At 40.4% G+C, this 18689-nt stretch overlaps 2 protein-coding genes across 2 annotated transcripts; both read left to right on the top strand.

The window, feature by feature from the left end:
- Positions 1-5418: 5418 nt before the first annotated feature.
- LOC127624731 (cytochrome c oxidase subunit 8B, mitochondrial-like) lies at positions 5419-6624 on the top strand. The gene is made up of 2 exons (XM_052099587.1): positions 5419-5583; positions 6217-6624. Exons 1-2 carry the CDS (start codon positions 5464-5466, stop codon positions 6325-6327), a joined length of 231 nt encoding a protein of 76 aa, XP_051955547.1. The 5' UTR covers positions 5419-5463; the 3' UTR covers positions 6328-6624.
- An 805-nt stretch (positions 6625-7429) lies between these two features.
- On the top strand, positions 7430-17600 carry LOC127624725 (ubiquitin thioesterase OTUB1-like). The gene is made up of 7 exons (XM_052099582.1): positions 7430-7488; positions 7946-8007; positions 10606-10704; positions 11019-11137; positions 12764-12848; positions 15788-15982; positions 17046-17600. Exons 1-7 carry the CDS (start codon positions 7443-7445, stop codon positions 17241-17243), a joined length of 804 nt encoding a protein of 267 aa, XP_051955542.1. The 5' UTR covers positions 7430-7442; the 3' UTR covers positions 17244-17600.
- Positions 17601-18689: the final 1089 nt, after the last annotated feature.

Raw genomic sequence — 18689 nt, 5'->3', positions numbered from 1 at the left:
GTCCATACAAAAGTGCGCACTCCCACAGTTACAAACACTGTATGCATGACCAAAAACACCCGCCGTGGCAGGAGGCTTTATGTAAGTGGCGGCGTGCCTACTACAGTATATGCACCCCCACCCATAAGCGCTGCCCATACAGTTTCAAACAATTCTCTGGCTCATGTTGCGAGCATCACAGATGTGACGCCAAGCCAAGAAACTCCCGCTAAGAGCGGAAGCTTTATGAAAGTGGCGCGTGCCTATTACAATGTATGCACCCCCACCTGTAAACACTGTCTATACAGTTTCAAACATTTCTCCGGCTGCGAGCATTACGGAGATAGCGCGCGTGCCTGTAATCTCACACGCACCCCTGCACTCGGCACTCAACACAGCTGCTCAGCGCGCACCCGCGCCTCTGAGAGCTGTAAGCACAGTGTTAGCACATTTTCTGCCTGTGTTACTAAGGGGTCACGTGTCCACACTACAGTGCGCATTCCCACAGTTACAAACACTGTATGCATGGCCAAAAACACCCGCGCCATGGCGGAGGCTTTATGAAAGTGGCGCGCGTGCCTACTACAGTAGATGCACCCCCACCCATAAGCGCTGCACATACAGTTTCAAACAGTTCTCTGTCTCATGCCGCAAGCATCACAGATGCGACGCGCGAGCCAAGAAACTCCCGCTAAGAGCGGGAAGCTTTATGAAAGTGGCGGCGTGCCTATTACAATGTATGCACCCCACCTGTAAACACTGTCTATACAGTTTCAAACATTTCTCCAGTTCACGATGCGAGCATTACGGAGATAGCGTGCGTGCCTGTAAGCTCACACGCACCCCTGCACTCGGCACTCAACACGGCTGCTCAGCGCGCACCTGCGCCTCTGGGAGCTGTAAGCTCAGTGTTAGCACAAGGCAATTTGCCGGTGGGGCCCATACGTCACTGCGACACGCCCCCAGCCAACATTCAGCCCATATCTGTGCGAGAAAAAGCTGGGGAAAAAATCCCCGACGTGCCAAAATGGCTTTTGAACATAATAAAACACGGTTACTCACTTCAATTCGCTTGCAGACCACCCCGCTTTTCAGCGGTGGTCGAGACGAAAGTGAGGAAAGATGTGTCACATGTTCTACGCACCGAGGTGCTCAAACTGATAGAGAAGGGTGCTATAGAAACTGTTCCTCCCTCTATGAGCGAGGCGGGTTTTTACAGCTGCCATTTTCTCGCTCGAAAAGGACGGTGGCCTCCGCCCCATCCTAGATCTCAGACATCTGAACAAAGCTTTAATGATTCGCTCGTTCAGAATGGTAACAACCAAACATATCCTCGCGCAAGTTCAGCCCGGGATTGGTTTCTATCAGTGGATTTGAAAGACGCTTACTTTCACATTCGATAGCGCCTCATCACAGGCTTTTTCTGAGATTCAGCTTTCGAGGGACAGTCATACCAGTACACAGTACTACCATTCGGCCTATCATTGGCCCCCGTACATTCACGAAATGTATGGACGTGGCACTTCCCCTGAGACAGCGGGAGTGCGAATACTGAATTACCTCGACGATTGGCTAATCATAGCACAATCAGAGGGTCAGTTAACGACGCACAGATCTTGGATTATCAGCCATCTAGAATGCCTGGGTCTGAGAATCAATTTTGCAAAGAGCGTGCTATCCCCAGCCAGAATATCTCTTTTCTGGGAATAGTGCTAGACTCAGTGCAGATGACACGCGCCTCTCATCAGAGCGCGCGCTCTCTATTTGACGCCTTGCAACATCATTCAGAACGGGCGCACACGCCCCCGTCAAACGATTTCAAAGAATGCTCGGTCTCGTGGCCTCGGCATCAGCGGTACTCCAGCTAGGATTGTTGCACATGCATCCTCTCCAGCGCTGGCTCAAGAGCCGTGTCCCCACTCACGCGTGGCGCTCGGGACACTTTTTGATCAGAGCGAATCACGGCTGTATAAAAGCCCTGACGCCCTGGAAAGCCGTCTACTGGTATCAAACCGGCGTGAGTCTGGGCGTAAATACGTGGAGAAAAATGATCACGACAGATGCCTCCAAAATAGGATGGGGGGCCCTTTATGAGGGCAGGCCTGTATCCGGCTTTTGGTCAAACCCGGAAAAGCGCCTACATATAAACTGTCTAGAAATGAAAGCGGTCGCCTTGGCTCTCAGATCCCTGCTTCCGTACCTGAAAAACGAACACGTCCTGGTCCGAACGGTCAACATGACGGTAGTTTCGTATATAAATCGCCAGGGTGGGCTCAGGTCGAGCTCCCTGCACTCTATGGCCAGGGAGCTCATCTTATGGTCACAACACCACCTGCGCTCGCTGAGAGCAGCGCATGTGCCAGGCCCTGAACCAGGGAGCAGACATGCTGTCCAGAGACAAGGTTCTCCCAGGAGAATGGTCTCTCCACCCCTGACGGTTCAGTGGTTATGGCAAAACTTTGGCGAGGCAGAGGTCCACCTCTTCGCCTCCAGGAAAAGCAGCGCAATGCCCCCTTGTCTTCTCAAAGAGCACGGACGCGCTCGCCCAAGTCTGGCCGAGCTGCCCCTTGTATGCTTTTCCCCCGATCACGATGCTACCTCAGGTCATCAGTAGGATCAGGGAAGTGAGATGTGCAGTGCTCCTGGTAGCCCTACTCTGGAACAACCAAACGTGGTTTCCAGAACTGATGCAGATGATGCAATCTGCCCCATGGCCGATTCCGTTGAGGCTAGACCTCCTCAGGCAGGCCAACGGGATGATTCTTCATCCCCGCCTCAATCTGTGGGCCCTCCATGCATGGCCCCTCAACGGGTTCCCGAGAACCTCCCCAGTGGAGTTTTGAGAACCATCACTGAGACGCGAGCACCCTCTACGAGGTGCTTATATGCCCAAAAGTGGAAAGTGTTCAGTGACTGGTGTGATACCAAGAGCTTGAACCCCAAATCGTGCGAGATACCAAGTGTACTCGCCTTTTTGCAAGAGCTGCTGGAGGCGGGCCGCACACCCTCCACGCTCAAAGTCTATGTGGCTGCCATAGCGGCATCACACAATCCTGATAAAGGACGTTCATTAGGGAAAACGACCTAATCATTACGTTTCCTAAGAGGCTTAGGAGGATGAACCCTCCTCGCCCCCCTCAGTGCCGATCTGGGACCTGGCCACGGTCCTGGACGCACTCAAGAGTGCCCGTTCGAACCTCTCCGAACCGTGCACCTTAAACAGCTCTCGCTCAAAACTGCGCTCTTGCTGGCTTCGCCTCAGTCAAGAGAGTGGGCGACCTGCACGCGCTGTCATCAACGCTGCTTGCCTGGAATTTGGACCTAACGACTGCAGAGTTGTCCTTAGGCCAAAGCACGGGTATATTCCTAAAGTGCTCTCCACACCCTTCAGAGCACAGGTGATATCTCTGGCAGCGCTATCGTCCCCAGCAGACGAAAGCGCCGCTAATTTACTCTGCCCGGTCAGGGCGCTCAGAGTATAATTGGAGCGTTCTGCCCTGTTCAGACAGACGGAACAATTATTCGTATGCTTTGGCGGCCGCACTAAAGGTCTCGCAGTCTCAAAGCAAAGAATATCGCGCTGGATAGTGGATGCTATAGCGCTAGCTTATGAAGCCAAGGGCCTTCAATGCCCCTTAGGCGTCAGAGCTCACTCTACGAGGAGCATGGCCTCCTCGTGGGCTTGGTCGAGTGGGATACCCATTGAAGATATTTGTGCTGGCGGGCTGGGCCTCGCCTTCGACATTTATCAGGTTTTATAACCTACAGGTCCCCTCATTGCATTCCAACATTCTATCAGCCTGACTGTAGAATGGACTGGAGTATGTATATGCTGAGCATTTTCTCCTCCCTTACAAGGTCTGTCTCTGACTGACTTAAAGGATTTTTTATGCATATCAGTACATAGAAAACTCAGTACATAAGATATGTGCTTGTGTTTGTACTATGAGCGCCCCACCATGGACCACCTTGGAAGGGCGCTCTATACTATCCCATTATGTAGCTCGCCGTTGGCTGGCTCGTGGACTAATCACTTTGTTTTAAGGCTCAGTCATCTGCCTCTGGATTATAGAGCGAAGTCAGCACGCACGGCATTTTACATGGTGTTCCCATAGCGTAAGCTACTTACGCAATAGGAGAGACCTCTCGATAGGGAACGACTCGGTTACTAACGTAACCTCGGTTCCCTGAGAGGAGGGAATGAGTATTGCGTAAGCTGCCGTGCTTGTGCTTGGTCAGTTCGCTTCAGTCGATTGAACCTAAAGGAACTTCGTATGACGGGGTGCCCATTATATAGCCTGGCTATGCTAATTTCGGCGGGCTCTGAGCCGCTGAACGCAGTGCGCGCCCATTGGTCGCGCGTTCAGAGTCGCCCCGTCATTGGTTCGAGCAGTTGCCGCAGCACAGCCAATGACCGAGCTGCCTCGCTCATTACTGTCTGCTGTGCAGCTGCAATGCGTTTTACATAAAGACTTCAATATTTCTCGAGAAACAGAGTTTTCCCATAGCGTAAGCTACTTACGCAATACTCGTTCCCTCCTCTCAGGGAACCGAGGTTACGTTAGTAACCGAGTCGATATACTAGCATAAAAAATATTAAGATGGCGCCGCAGGTGGCCACTTGGTGTGGAGCTCTCCAATTCTTTTGTTGTTTTTGTTTGTTTGTCCTGTGTTTAGCAATCTTTTACCAGTCAGTTTTACCAGGGACGAACTGCTGAACATTCGGATACTGTTTTTTGTTCTTTATATAACAGATTGTATTAAATTTGCACTACGTGTTTGTATGTGGGTATGTATGAAGGTGAGTGTATATACGTATATGTATAATTATTTATATTGTGTTCTTTTTTGTTTTTTTAAAGGGTAGATTCAACTCAAAATTGCTTAGGAGTAATAGAAGTAAATATGTTAAACTTATACACAATTAAAATGATTGATATTACCATTGAATAAATGATATGCTGTTTTACTGTAATTTCTATATCAAACAAGGTCATACAATTTTTTTTATTGCTTGAATGATGGCCAGCAATATGCCACTTTTTTATATTGATATTGCATTAAAAATGTTACAGTGCCAAACACATTGATAAACCTCTATCCCTCACAGTGTCGTTTTCATTCCAGTCAAAAAATTTAATATAGTGCTCTTCTGAAAGTGTTCTGCTCTGCTTGTAGGGATTTACCAATGATAATCTAATAGAAGATTTTTCAGTAACCATCTAACTATATACCAGCAATAAGACACTGTGCCACTGGTACATAACAAATCAAAGACAAATGTAATGGATAATCTATATAATGTTTAACGAGTGACGAATAGTTTATTTTTAATGATTTTAACTGGGGAAAAGTGTTATATGCAAATAAAAACTACAACTCCCAGACGCATAAATATGTTTCCCATGATGCTTTGCCGAATTCGTGTCGCCGGTTCCGATGAGTTCTTCCTATTCAATGCACACTCGCTAACAGAGCATCAGGATGTCTGGACTTCTGCGGGGAATCGCGAGAATCCGAACCTCCCCGGTTCTGCGGGGATCAGCCGTCACCCAGCGAGCCAACATCGCTACACGACCAGCCAAGGACGCTGTTGGTCCTGCTGTAAGTTTACTTCATAGAGCAGATCGTTTTCTTGTGCCTCGAGACGTGTGCGCCATTATCTCCTTGGCTGTCACACTTGGACTCGCTGTATATGACCATCAGACACACGTAACTCCAATTAAACTAAACTCTAATCCAAACAGTAATTGTGAATAGATCTGATCTGACTAATATTTTCGGATTATTGTAGAATTGACTGGTTTTGGGTTACAAACGAAGCGAATAGCTGTCATTCAAAAGGTCGTGGCGAAATAGCGCCACTTCAGGCTTGTTTATTGAAAGAAACAAAAATTATCTAATCATTATATGTTTTGTTATATATGTGTCTTTCATGGTAATTATTGTGGGTTTTAAGGGTCGTTTGGTGTATTTTTCAATGAACAATACAATAGAAGAACGAGAACATCAATTATAGGCATACAGGTTTGCTTGGAAGTGTTTTTTTTTTTAATTGCCTAATATTATCCTTCACGCTGACTGTAGCCATTATGTTTATTTTATCCTTATTTTAACTGTATGTAGTAATACACATGTTGGGTATTTCTATGCAATCATATTTCTATTTATTAACTCCACAGACCATCCTCTGCATATTAAATATATATTTTTGACTAATGTAATGTCTTTTCGCAGGAGACAGCAATTGGTCTGATGGTGTTTTCCCTTGCCATCCTGGGACCAGCTGGGTGGGTTCTGGCCAACCTGGAAAACTATAAAAAGAAGGGTTCTGCTGATTCTGAGTGATCGATGTGTCACAGACTGAAAGCATCTTGTCTGATTTTATTGCTTTTAAAAAAATTTGGGACCACCATGTCACTGACCTCCAACTTAACCTGAAATGTGGAACAATATATCTCTTCTGAGCCACCCAGCTTACCTCTCCATGCGACGGTTTACTTTCCTCCAACCACTCTGGTCAACAATGCACTGAGCTGTCTACTCGGTGTTAGTAACTGTGTAATAGCATGTCATTGTGGGTGATTCCATTCTCCTTCCATGGAGCTTGTTACATTTTAAATAAACAGTTATTTAAATCTTAAACTGTTTGTGTTTTTATTTTGTCAGACAATAATGCAAGAATAAAGTTCTGTTCAACAACAGCTTATTGCATAACAGTTTTACAATTTAAAGGGATAGTTCACCCAAAAATGAAAGTTCTCATCATTTACTCACCCTCATGCCATCTTAGGTGTGGTTGAGTTTCTTCCTTCAGAGGAACACATTTGAAGAAAATTATCTTAGCTCAGTAGGTTTTTAAAATGCAAGTAGATGGTGATCAGACTTTTGAAGCTCCAAAAATCACTGACAGCATAAACGTCATCCATACGACTCCAGGCGTTAAATTATTGTATTTTAAAGCAATACGATTGTTTTTGGTGTGGAAAAGATAAGTACTTTTTAACTAAACCATCGCTTCTGGTCAGCAGCTGTATGCGAGTTCACGAGAGGGCTGAGTGCAATGAGGACTGAGCGCATAAGTGATGAGAGAATTTTCATTTTTGGGTGAACTATCCATTTAATGGTCTTGTTGAAAAATCAATCTATTGATTTCAATAGCGATCTGCTAGGCGTGTATAGTAATATATGCGATAGTTCGCGCGTGCGTGTGACAAATACTTATTTAAAACAATATTTGTTTTATGATGATTGAGTCTTACAGTGAATGAGGAGTCCTCCAATAAACATTGTTTCTTGGGATGACTATGTATTGACGCATGGCTGATCAATGAGATCAAATACTTAAAACATATAAATATATAAACAAAAGTTGTACTCAGTAAAATGCAGAACGTAAAGAATCGTCAGCCAGTGGTTTCCAGTCGACCGGAAATGTGACCGGAAATGACTTCAGCAGGAACATGGCGGAGGAGCAACAGCAGGATATCTCTCAAAAAGATGCTGATGGTGAGGATTAGTTTAGCAAAGTGGAGACCTGAATGAATATCTGGTTTGCTGCAGTTTCTATGTAATTGTTGCCAATAATGTTATTTCGGGATAAGCAATCATTAGGCATTAAACGGATGAGCAGCTATCGGGTTGTTGCTATTTTTTCAAACAGATGTTTCTAACAGATCTAAATCACAATAACACGGCTTTTAGCTTGGTATAAGTGATTGACAAACGAAGACGATTTACCCTAAGATAAGTTGGATGAAAAATACATTCATGGACAGTGGAAATCATCTGCTCAACAAATATAGAAAGCCTTGACAATACCGCTCCACTCTTTGTGATAGCAACAATGTTTCACTTCTAACCACTGACGGAAGGAAGTTAGGTATTTGCAGTTGAAAGATTGTTGAGAGGTAATATTTTGGGATTGGTAAATGTTTGCGAGTTACATTTATTTTTTCTATGGCAGGGCTGAATTGTCTTGCATATGATGAGGCCATTATTGCACAGCAAGATAAGATTCAGCATGAGGTAACTGTTCTAATTTTAATTTGTTTTATATCTGTCCACAGGTTATTCATCTAGAAGTAAAGGTCTGTCTGCAATGCGGTTATGCTTATTGTGTTTGGGTACACTGAAATATATGATAAGAAAATATAGATGAAATACAGTTGAAGACATTGAAGAAATTTACATACACTTAGGTTGAAGTCATTAAAACCTTCAATAACCACTCCACATATTTAATATTAGCAAACTATAGTTTTGGCAAGTCGTTTAGGACATCTACTTTGTGCATGACATGAGTAATTTTTCCCAACAATTGCTTACAGACAGATTGTTTCACTTTTTATTTAACTATATCACATTTCCAGTGGGTCCGATGTTTACATATATAACATAGGTTAACTGGGCCTGTAAGCAGCTTCGAAAATTCCAGATGTCAAGCCTTTAGACAATTAGCCAATTAGCTTCTGATTGGAGGTGTACCTGTGGATGTATTTTTAGGCATACATTCAAACTCATTGCCTCTTTGCTTGACATCATGGGAAAATCTCCGCAAGTCTAGTTCATTTGCACTGTTGAAGGATTCTGTGGAAATTCTGAAGGCTCAAGGGGGTGGAGCTCAGACTCGCGTGCTGCTTCGGCTTCAGGCATGCTATCTGTGAAACAGCTGTCCCACTTTGCTTGTAAGAATCAAGGTATAAATTCTGACTAGATAAACTTTTCGTTTTTCTCTATTTGTTTGTAGATTAATTAAGAGTGGAAAGCGATTAAAATACATAGTCAAAAAGGTGATGGAAAATGAAAGGATGAAAAATATTGATTTATTTATTTGGCATGTTAGGACAGCAGAGAAGGCTTTGCTGGCCCTGAGATTTTGCCACTGTTGAGTGCTGTCCACAGAATGTGACTTCTGTGTTTTGAAACACAATTTGAAGCGCACAGCCTTTGGGAACCAAAATATCACAAGCCAAGACATCCTGGCTGTCATTAAAAGTATAAATTCCAGAAAAATATGTCAATCCTTTCGATAATTAGCCAATTGGCTTCTGAAAGGAGGTGTACCTGTGGATGTATTTAAAGGCCTACTTTCAAGCTCTGTCCCTCTTTGCTTGACATCATGGGAAAATCTAAAGAAATCAGCCAAAATCTCAGAAAAACAATTGTGGACCTCCACAAGTCTGGTTCATCCTTGGGAGCAATTTACAAATGCCTGAAGGTACCACGTTCATCTGTACAAACAATAGTACACAAGTATAAACACCATGGGACCACGCAGCCATTATACCACTCAGGAAGAAGACGCATTCTGTCTCTTAGAGAGGAACGTAATATGGTGTGAAAAGTACAAATCAATCCCAGAACAACAGCAAAGGACCTTGTGAAGATGCTGCAGAAAACCAATAGAAAAGTATCTGTATGCACAGTGAAACGAGTCCTATATCGACATAACCTGAATAGCTGCTCAGCAAGGAAGAAGCCACTACTCCAAAACCAGTATAAAAAAAGCCAGACTACAGTTTACAAGTGCACATGGGGATAAAGATCTTTGAAGAAATGTCCTCTGGTCTAATGAAACAAAAATTTAATTGTTTGGCCATAATGACTATTGTTATGTTTGGAGGAAAAAGGGTGAGGTTGCAAGCCATCCCAACCGTGAAGTATGGGGGTGGCAGCATCATGTTGTGGGGGTGCTTTGCAGCATGAGGGACTGGTGCACTTCACAAAATGGATGGCATCATGAGGAAGGAAAATTATGTGTATACATTGATGCAAGATTTCAAGACATCAGCCAGGAAGTTAAAGCTTGGTCACAAAGTTGTGGCCAAATGGTGTAAGGACAACACAATAAAGGTATTGGAGAGGCCATCACATAGCCCTGACTTCAATCCGATAGAACATTTGTGGGCAGAACTGAAAAGGGTGTGCGAGCAAGGACGCCTGAAAACCTTTACACCAGTTCTGTTTGGAGGAATGGGCCAAAATTCCAGCAACTTATTGTGAGAAGTTTGTGGAAGGCTACCCAAAATGTTTGACACAAGTTAAACAATTTAAAGGCAATGCAACCAAATATTAGCTAAGTATATGTAATTACTGACCCACTGGAAATGTGATGAAAGAAATAAAAGCTGAAATAGATAATTCTCTCTTCTATTATTTTGACATTTCACATTCTTAAAATAAAAAAGTTATCCTAACTGCCCTAAGATAGGGAATGTTTTCTAGAATTAAATGTTAAATCTGACTTTAAATGTATTTGTATGTAAACTTCTGACTTCAACTGTATATGGAAGAAATATTCAGGGTTCCTATTAATACAATTAATGGGATATTAAATTAAAGAATAATCATAAAAAACAATGAAAATACCTGGAGTGAATATAATATTGTCTTCATATTTCCTTAGCTCAAACGTGCTTTTTGTGAGTTTGATCTCTTTAGCATTAGTTTGAAAAATTCCTATTCAGTAATGACTGAAAAAGGAAAAGCCTAGCAATTTATTGCAAAAAAAAAAAAATGCTTAGCCTATGTATATATTGGCCAATATTGTAAATATTTATACTGTATATGTATATTTCAAAATTGTGAAATTTAGTCCTTAACCCAGCCTGAATGTTATTCCAGATAGCCACCAATATTCCTCTTGTGTCAGAAAGAAAGGACCTAGCTGTCCTTAAGAAAGAGTATGCTGAAGATGACGCCATTTACCAGCAGAAGATAAGAGTAAGAACATAATTTTTCATTAGTGAAATATGCTTTTTTTTTTGGATTAGGATAACAGTAAGGGTTATTACTTTTTACATTTATTGTTGAGATTACAATAGAGAATGAAGCATAATGTTTATCTTCTCTTTAGCCAAATGCTATCCCTAAATTATCATATTTAGGTGTGTGCCTCTTTGTACTATAATCACACTATAATCACATACCCTGAAGGGAAGAGAGAATATAATGTTTATTTATGCACAAATATGTCCCAGGGTCCCCCATCCCACATCTGTGTTTGTTTTCAACAAAGTGAACCGTTTTGTGCACAGGATTTGCAAAAGAAGTACTTGTCTATACGCAAAACACGGCCAGATGGAAACTGTTTCTACAGAGCCTTTGGTTTCTCATATCTGGAGTCTTTACTTGATGACAGCAAAGAATTACATAGGTAACCTACATTCAAGCCTCATTCAAATTAAGTGAATAAACACAATTAATTCAGTTGCATTGAATGCACATTTAATTTGAAATTGTAAGGAGAAGGTGGTAATGGTCATCTTACATAGGCCATTTTTATTTGTATAGCACTTTTCACAACACACTGTTTCAAAACAGTTTTACAGAAAATCATGCTTTAACAGAGAATTAAGTTTGTAATATCTGTAAGGGTTTCGTCATCACTTTGCAATTTGATACAAATGTGATCGTAAATTGTATATTAAAATACACTCAACCTAAAGGATTATTAGGAACACCATACTAATACTGTGTTTGACCCCCTTTCGCCTTCAGAACTGCCTTAGTTCTACGTGGCATTGATTCAACAAGGTGCTGAAAGCATTCTTTAGAAATGTTGGCCCATATTGATAGGATAGCATCTTGCAGTTGATGGAGATTTGTGGGATGCACATCCAGGGCACGAAGCTCCCGTTCCACCACATCCCCAAGATGCTCTATTGGGTTAAGATCTAGTTACTGTGGGGGCCATTTTAGTACAGTGAACTCATTGTCATGTTCAAGAAACCAATTTGAAATGATTCGAGCTTTGTGACATGGTGCATTATCCTGCTGGAAGTAGCCATCAGAGGATGGGTACATGGTGGCCATAAAGGGATGGACATGGTCAGAAACAATGCTCAGGTAGGCCGTGGCATTTAAACGATGCCCAATTGGCACTAAGGGGCCTAAAGTGTGCCAAGAAAACATCCCCCACACCATTACACCACCACCACCAGCCTGCACAGTGGTAACAAGGCATGATGGATCCATGTTCTCATTCTGTTTACACCAAATTCTGACTCTACCATCTGAATGTCTCAACAGAAATCGAGACTCATCAGACCAGGCAACATTTTTCCAGTCTTCAACTGTCCAATTTTGGTGAGCTCTTGCAAATTGTAGCCTCTTTTTCCTATTTGTAGTGGAGATGAGTGGTACCCGGTGGGGTCTTCTGCTGTTTTAGCCCATCCGCCTCAAGGTTGTGCGTGTTGTGGCTTCACAAATGCTTTGCTGCATACCTCGGTTGTAACGAGTGGTTATTTCAGGCAAAGTTGCTCTTCTATCAGCTTGAATCAGTCGGCCCATTCTCCTCTGACCTCTAGCATCAACAAGGCATTTTTGCCCACAGGACTGCCGCATACTGGATGTTTTTCCTTTTCACACAATTCTTTGTAAACCCTAGAAATGGTTGTGCGTGAAAATCCCAGTAACTGAGCAGATTGTGAAATACTCAGACCGGCCCGTCTGGCACCAACAACCATGCCACGCTCAAAATTGCTTAAATCACCTTTCTTTCCCATTCTGACATTCAGTTTGGAGTTCAGGAGATTGTCTTGACCAGGACCACACCCCTAAATGCATTGAAGCAACTGCCATGTGATTGGTTGATTAGAAAATTGCATTAATGAGAAATTGAACAGTTGTTCCTAATAATCCTTTAGGTGAGTGTAAATAAGTAAATAATTATTGGGGGGGTCAGTTCTCCTCTAGCTAAACAAATGGCTTCTATAACCTTTGGTACATTCCTGTAAGATCATGTTGTAACTTACAATTATTGGTTACGTTAACTTGGTAGGTTCAAGGCAATTGCTGCCAAGAGTAAACTGGATTTAGTGAGCCAAGGCTTCACAGAATTCACCATTGAAGATTTTCACAACACAGTAAGTCTATGTTTTTGAAAATCATTTTCAGCTGTTTGTGTGATAAATCAGCCCTACTGCTTTGTATTGGGATTACAATTAACCCTTTGAAAAGCTCTGCCCACTTTGGCCACACAGACAAGCTTTGTAGAACATCCCAAAGGAAAGATTTGGAGAACTCCGTGAACAGTAAAATTTGCACAAAAAGTGGTCAAATTGTTTTTGATATTATTGTTATGTGGGCTGAAATGAAGTGTGATATTTCAAAGCATCTTTTATATGCTATTTGTCTTTAAAGAAATTATGCTGTAAAGTGATTAAAAACTACAGAGGCTGTGAATCAAAATCAAAACTGAAAAGAAAGAAGTCTTGTTTGATAGCAGTTACAACCGATCCGGTTTCTGAATTTTAATGATGTGATACACGTTAATTCAGAAAAGAGTGCAAAAGACACTATTTCACAGCAAGCACTTTACAATATTTACTTTTATGCAAAGCATTAAAGTATTGCTAATATTTGTTTCTTACGCTTGCAACTTGATTTACATATTTACAAAATGTTCTGTGTGCATACAATACAATTTTTTCGCTTGCAATTTGATTTACACTTACAAAATTTTTACTCTGTGCATTCATATAATTTAGGCACAGTTTTACTTTCTTAATAAGTTCTCCCTGTGTACTTTGTGTGATTATATGTTGCTGTGTTGCCCCAGCAAAACACTTTTAACGTCTTATTTGATAATTTCTGAAAAAAGCATTTTAAAACCTTCAGGATTTACCTAGGCTTTAAAGGGATTTCTTCACCCAAAAATGGAAATTCTCTCATAATTTACTCATCCTTATGCCATCCTAGATGTGAATGACTTTCTTTCTTCAGTAGAACACAAACAAAGAGTTTTAGAAGAATATCTAAATTCTGTAGGTCCATACAATGAAAGTAAATGGTGACCAGGGCCCTGATGTATTAATGTTGCTTACATACAAAATGGGCACTGAAATGTGTGTACGCAATTTCCAGCGCACTGGATTTTTAAGAAATAAACTTGACGCAAATAACTGCAAACTGTCCGCACTCTCTTGACTGTGCGTCCACTCTCTTTTACTGGTTAATCTTAATTGTTGACTCCAACTGGCCAAGTAATGAACTTACCAGACTGATTCTAAGTTCTGCTTTCTATTTAATACAAAATATTTACAACAATAAAAGTATGTAGTAAATTAGCAATTTTTATCCAGACGAAATTAGCTATATGAATTTTACATGACTAATTAAAAAAGCATAAAAAAAAACTGTAAAAAGGAAATATTGTAGATGCACTGCTTTTAGAAGACTTTCCTGTGGCATCATATGGAGGAAACTTACTTTTAATGACAGCAAGGATTTCTTGGCTTGTGATATTTTGGTTCCCAAAGGCTGTGCGCTTCAAATTGTGTTTCAAAACACAGAAGTCACATTCTGTGGACAGCACTCAACAGTGGCAAAATCTCAGGGCCAGCAAAGCCTTCTCTGCTGTCCTAACATGCCAAATAAATAAATCAATATTTTTCATCCTTTCATTTTTCATCACCTTTTTGCCTATGTATTTTTAATCGCTTTCCACTCTTAATCTACAAACAAATAGAGAAAAAACTAAAAGTTTATCTAGTTAGAATTTATACCTTGATTCTTACAAGCAAAGTGGGACAGCTGTTTCACAGATAGCATGCCTGAAGCCGAAGCAGCACGCGAGTCTGAGCTCCACCCCCTTGAGCCTTCAGAATTTCCACAGAATCCTTCAACAGTGCAATTGAACTAAAAGTCAGATTGTCAGATTCATCAGCCAATCAGATTGATTTATTTGTTCTTGGTGGGTGTGATCTTTAGGATATGTCCCATTCGAAGCCTTCTGGCTGGCCTCGAGTGACGTAATCATGCTTAAAGTGATGTAATTTGAAAGTGAAGTGCGCTAGATATTGCTGAGGTGTTAATATTTATTTGAGCTTTTATTTCTTTCATCACATTCCCAGTGGGTCAGAAGTTAACATACACTTTGTTAGTATTTGGTAGCATTGCCTTTAAATGGTTTGAAGGTAGGCCTTAAAATACATCCACAGGTACACCTCCAATTCAGTATACCTCCAATCAGAAGCTAATTGTCTAAAGGCTTGAAATAATTTTCTGGAATTTTACAAGCTGCTTAAAGGCACAGTTAACCTACTGTATGTAAACATCTGACCCATTGGAATTGTGATATAGTAAATTAAAAGTTAATCAATCTGTTTGTAAACAGTTGTTGGAAAAATGACTCGCTGTTTGTCATGCACACAAAGTAGATGTCCTAAACGACTTGCCAAATCTATAGTTTGCTAATATTAAATCAGTGGAGTGGTTAAAAAATGAGTTTTAATGTCTTCAACCTAAATGTATGTAAACTTCTGACTTCAACTGTAGATTTAACCACTGGAGTCTTATGGATTACTTTGATACTGACTTTATGTCCTTTTTAGAGCTTCAAAATTCTGGTCACCATTCACTGGCATTGCATAGACCTACAGAGCTGAAATATTATTAAAAGAAACCTTTAAAACCTTAGTTTGTGTTCCGCAAAATAAAGTCATGCACATCTGGGGATGGCATGGGTGTGAGTAAATTATTTAATTTTGGGGTGAACAATCACTTTAAATATAAAAGAGCAAAAACTTTTCTGATTTTATGGCAAATAGCAACAGTTGCTAACATTGCAGGTCCGTGCTGTTTTTAAGATGGGGCTTAACAAAGGGTTGATTTTGTGCAAAAATGAGTATAACATTTGCTATCATATTACATTTACGTCCAATGCAACTTGTTATGTTGCATGAAAATTTCAACTACCTCTCAGACTAGTAGGATTTTCTTTCTTTCCACTTAAATATTGAGAATATTTGTAGTCTTAAATTCGTTTCCTTCTATGTATTATTTTCTTGTCTTTTCACTGTAGTTCATGGACCTGATTGAGGCATGTGACAAGCAGCCGTCTGTCGGGGAGCTGCTCAGCTCCATCAATGAGCAGAGTGTGTCCGATTATCTGGTTGTGTATCTGCGGCTGGTAACCTCGGGCTACTTGCAACAAGAGAAAGACTTCTTCCAGCACTTCATAGAGGGCGGCCGCACTGTTCGAGAGTTTTGCCAGCAGGTAACATGATGCTACACTACACACTTTGAGAGCCTGCAAGTATCTCTTTAGCAAAAATGTAATTCAGTCTTCTTTACTTGAGTAAAGGTTTTGTAAGTATAATGGCACGATATAATTGCAGTACAATGCAATGCACTGTAGCAATAATTAAATTTTTGGGTAGTTGACATCCTGTAGCGTAACATGCTCTACTCATACTCTTTTAAACAGCATTTAGCTAATTATATTACAATTATTATACATGCAGTTTTATGACCATTAATTTATTAACTTTGAATATTTATAATTTTAAAATTTATTTCCCACACTGCAGGTCTAAAAGGTTATTAGAAATGCATTTATATTTTTATATTGTCTAAATATATATATATATATATATCAGTTCTGTACAAAAGTTTTAGGCACTTAAGATGTTTCACAAAAAAATTTGTCATAAGATGATGATTTATATCTTCTGCTTTAGTGTGTCAATAGGAGAAATACATTTTAGTCTCCCAAACATTACTTTTGCAAATAGAAAAGATTAGAATATAAGAACAGGGTGATCAAAAGATGACATTGCCCCCACAGTGCCCCCTACTGAACATCGAGTCATTCTGGGGTTACATGAACAGACAGAAGCAATTGAGACAGTCTAAATAGATAGCAGAACTGTGGCGAATTCTCCCAAGTTGGTACATCATATCTGACAACAACCAAGAAAAACTATCCAGGTTTACCTAGGAGAATTGGGGCTGTTTTAAAAGCAAAAGTGGCCACACCAAATATTGATTTAGCATTTTTATATATACTGGACTTAGTATGATGTTAATTGATAAATAAAAAATATTTTTTTTTGAAGACATCCTCACTATGCAACATTTTTTACAAGTGCCTAAAACTTTTGCACAGTACTGTGTGTGTGTGTGTGTGTGTGTGTGTGTGTGTATATATATATATATATATATATATATATATTTAGATATTATTGCAGATTATTTATTTCATCCAGTCTGTTATGGAGTAACCTGTTCTATAATGACTGTGCGTCATTTAATCTAGGCTGTCCTTCTGTTTTGACCAGGAGGTGGAGCCTATGTCCAAAGAGAGTGACCACATTCACATCATAGCTCTGGCTCAGGTCTTAAACGTGTGCATCCAGGTGGAGTACATGGATAGAGGAGAGGGAGGAACGGTCAATCACCACATCTTTCCTGAAAATGGAGAGCCCAAGATTTTCCTCCTCTACCGACCTGGCCACTATGACATTCTCTACAAATAGGAGCTATGCACTGATTTGCTGCTAAAGGCTCATATGTTTCAGTGCTATGAGTTTGACTCAACTTGTGAAATGTGAAACCGAAAGCCCAGCACTGAACATTGCAATTTCCTCTCAAAACCCCAAAGACTCGGATGCAGAGTTTTGAAGTTTCTGTGATACCAGGCACTGGACATTGTACAGTATTCTTTGTATAACCTGCATTTTTCTTTATTCTTTTCACCCTCCCATAACTATGTTATTTCATTTACTTTGTTTCTTGTAGTTGAAAACTGCCTGTCAATAATGATAGGAGTGGAATTGCTTTATCCTGTTTGACTATATTTGAATTTAATGAGAATAAAAACAACTTGCAGTATAGCCAAAGTTTGCACAGACAACTCATTGTTTAATACGAAGTAGGTTTAAAAACAAAAATGGTCCTTATTATGGCCATGGTGCAATTTATACTGGACACACAAGTGCTTTTACAGAAGAGGTGAAGAAGTTTGCCACAGCACCATCTTTGGTCTCCCGTAAGTTCCATGGAATCACAGAAAGAGAGAGGGATGAAGACCTCCTGGTCTTCTATTCCAAGCACTAGGTCATAATAACTATGGAAAAAGAAAATAGGTTAACATACAATGCATAGTGTCCTACATGTTGGTCTCTACATTTTAGAGTGTAGGTTAAGTGATGTAGTCATAGAACTTCATAGATCCCTAGGGAAAATTGAGGCATTACAATAATGACCAAACATTGCAGGGAGAGAGAACCAGTTGAGGAAACAAATCTAAAAGAATTCATCAAAGTCATTCATAACAGAATCGCCTGTTTTTCTTCAGCTAACATAATAACTAAGGAGATGAATTAGTTGTACAAAATCTAGAGTAAAGCATTCATTAGTATGGCAGTTATATATTTGTGACTGCAGTGGATTCACTCTAAAGCTTATATTGGTACTCTCATTTTTAGTGGGGCATTTCCCTCTAGACAAGGCTGTGATGCAGAAATTATTAGTTGCTTTATTTAGAAATGGATTAAACATACAAAATATGACATGTTATCTTATGTTTTGTCCTGGAACAATATCCTTATCAAGCAACCAATTCCCTCTTTTTTTATGGGTATAAGGTTAGGGCTTGTCATCTTATTAACTCTGGAATGCATGGGTGTTTCGGCAGACATTATTACATACTTGGGTCTTTTGATTATGTCAATGTGATATTGATGCCAAACGAATGAATCTAGTTCTCATTTTCTTGTAATAAAGAAACATATCATGTGATAGTAAATGTATATGGATATGAAATAATCATGAAAAATATGATTAATAGAAGTGCAAAAAATAAGCGACACTATTACATCTTGGGTCACTTTTGGTAATTAAGCAGTTATATATAGTTAGCAATTTTAAAAATTTGTTATTTAATAAAGAGGTGTGGGCATAACTCCAAAAAATTTAACGAG

The sequence above is a fragment of the Xyrauchen texanus genome, chromosome 31 (genome assembly GCF_025860055.1).
Source record: "Xyrauchen texanus isolate HMW12.3.18 chromosome 31, RBS_HiC_50CHRs, whole genome shotgun sequence".
NCBI classification, from domain to species: domain Eukaryota; kingdom Metazoa; phylum Chordata; class Actinopteri; order Cypriniformes; family Catostomidae; genus Xyrauchen; species Xyrauchen texanus.
Note: the sequence above shows the minus strand (reverse complement) of the source record. Positions and strands in the feature narration are given on the sequence as shown.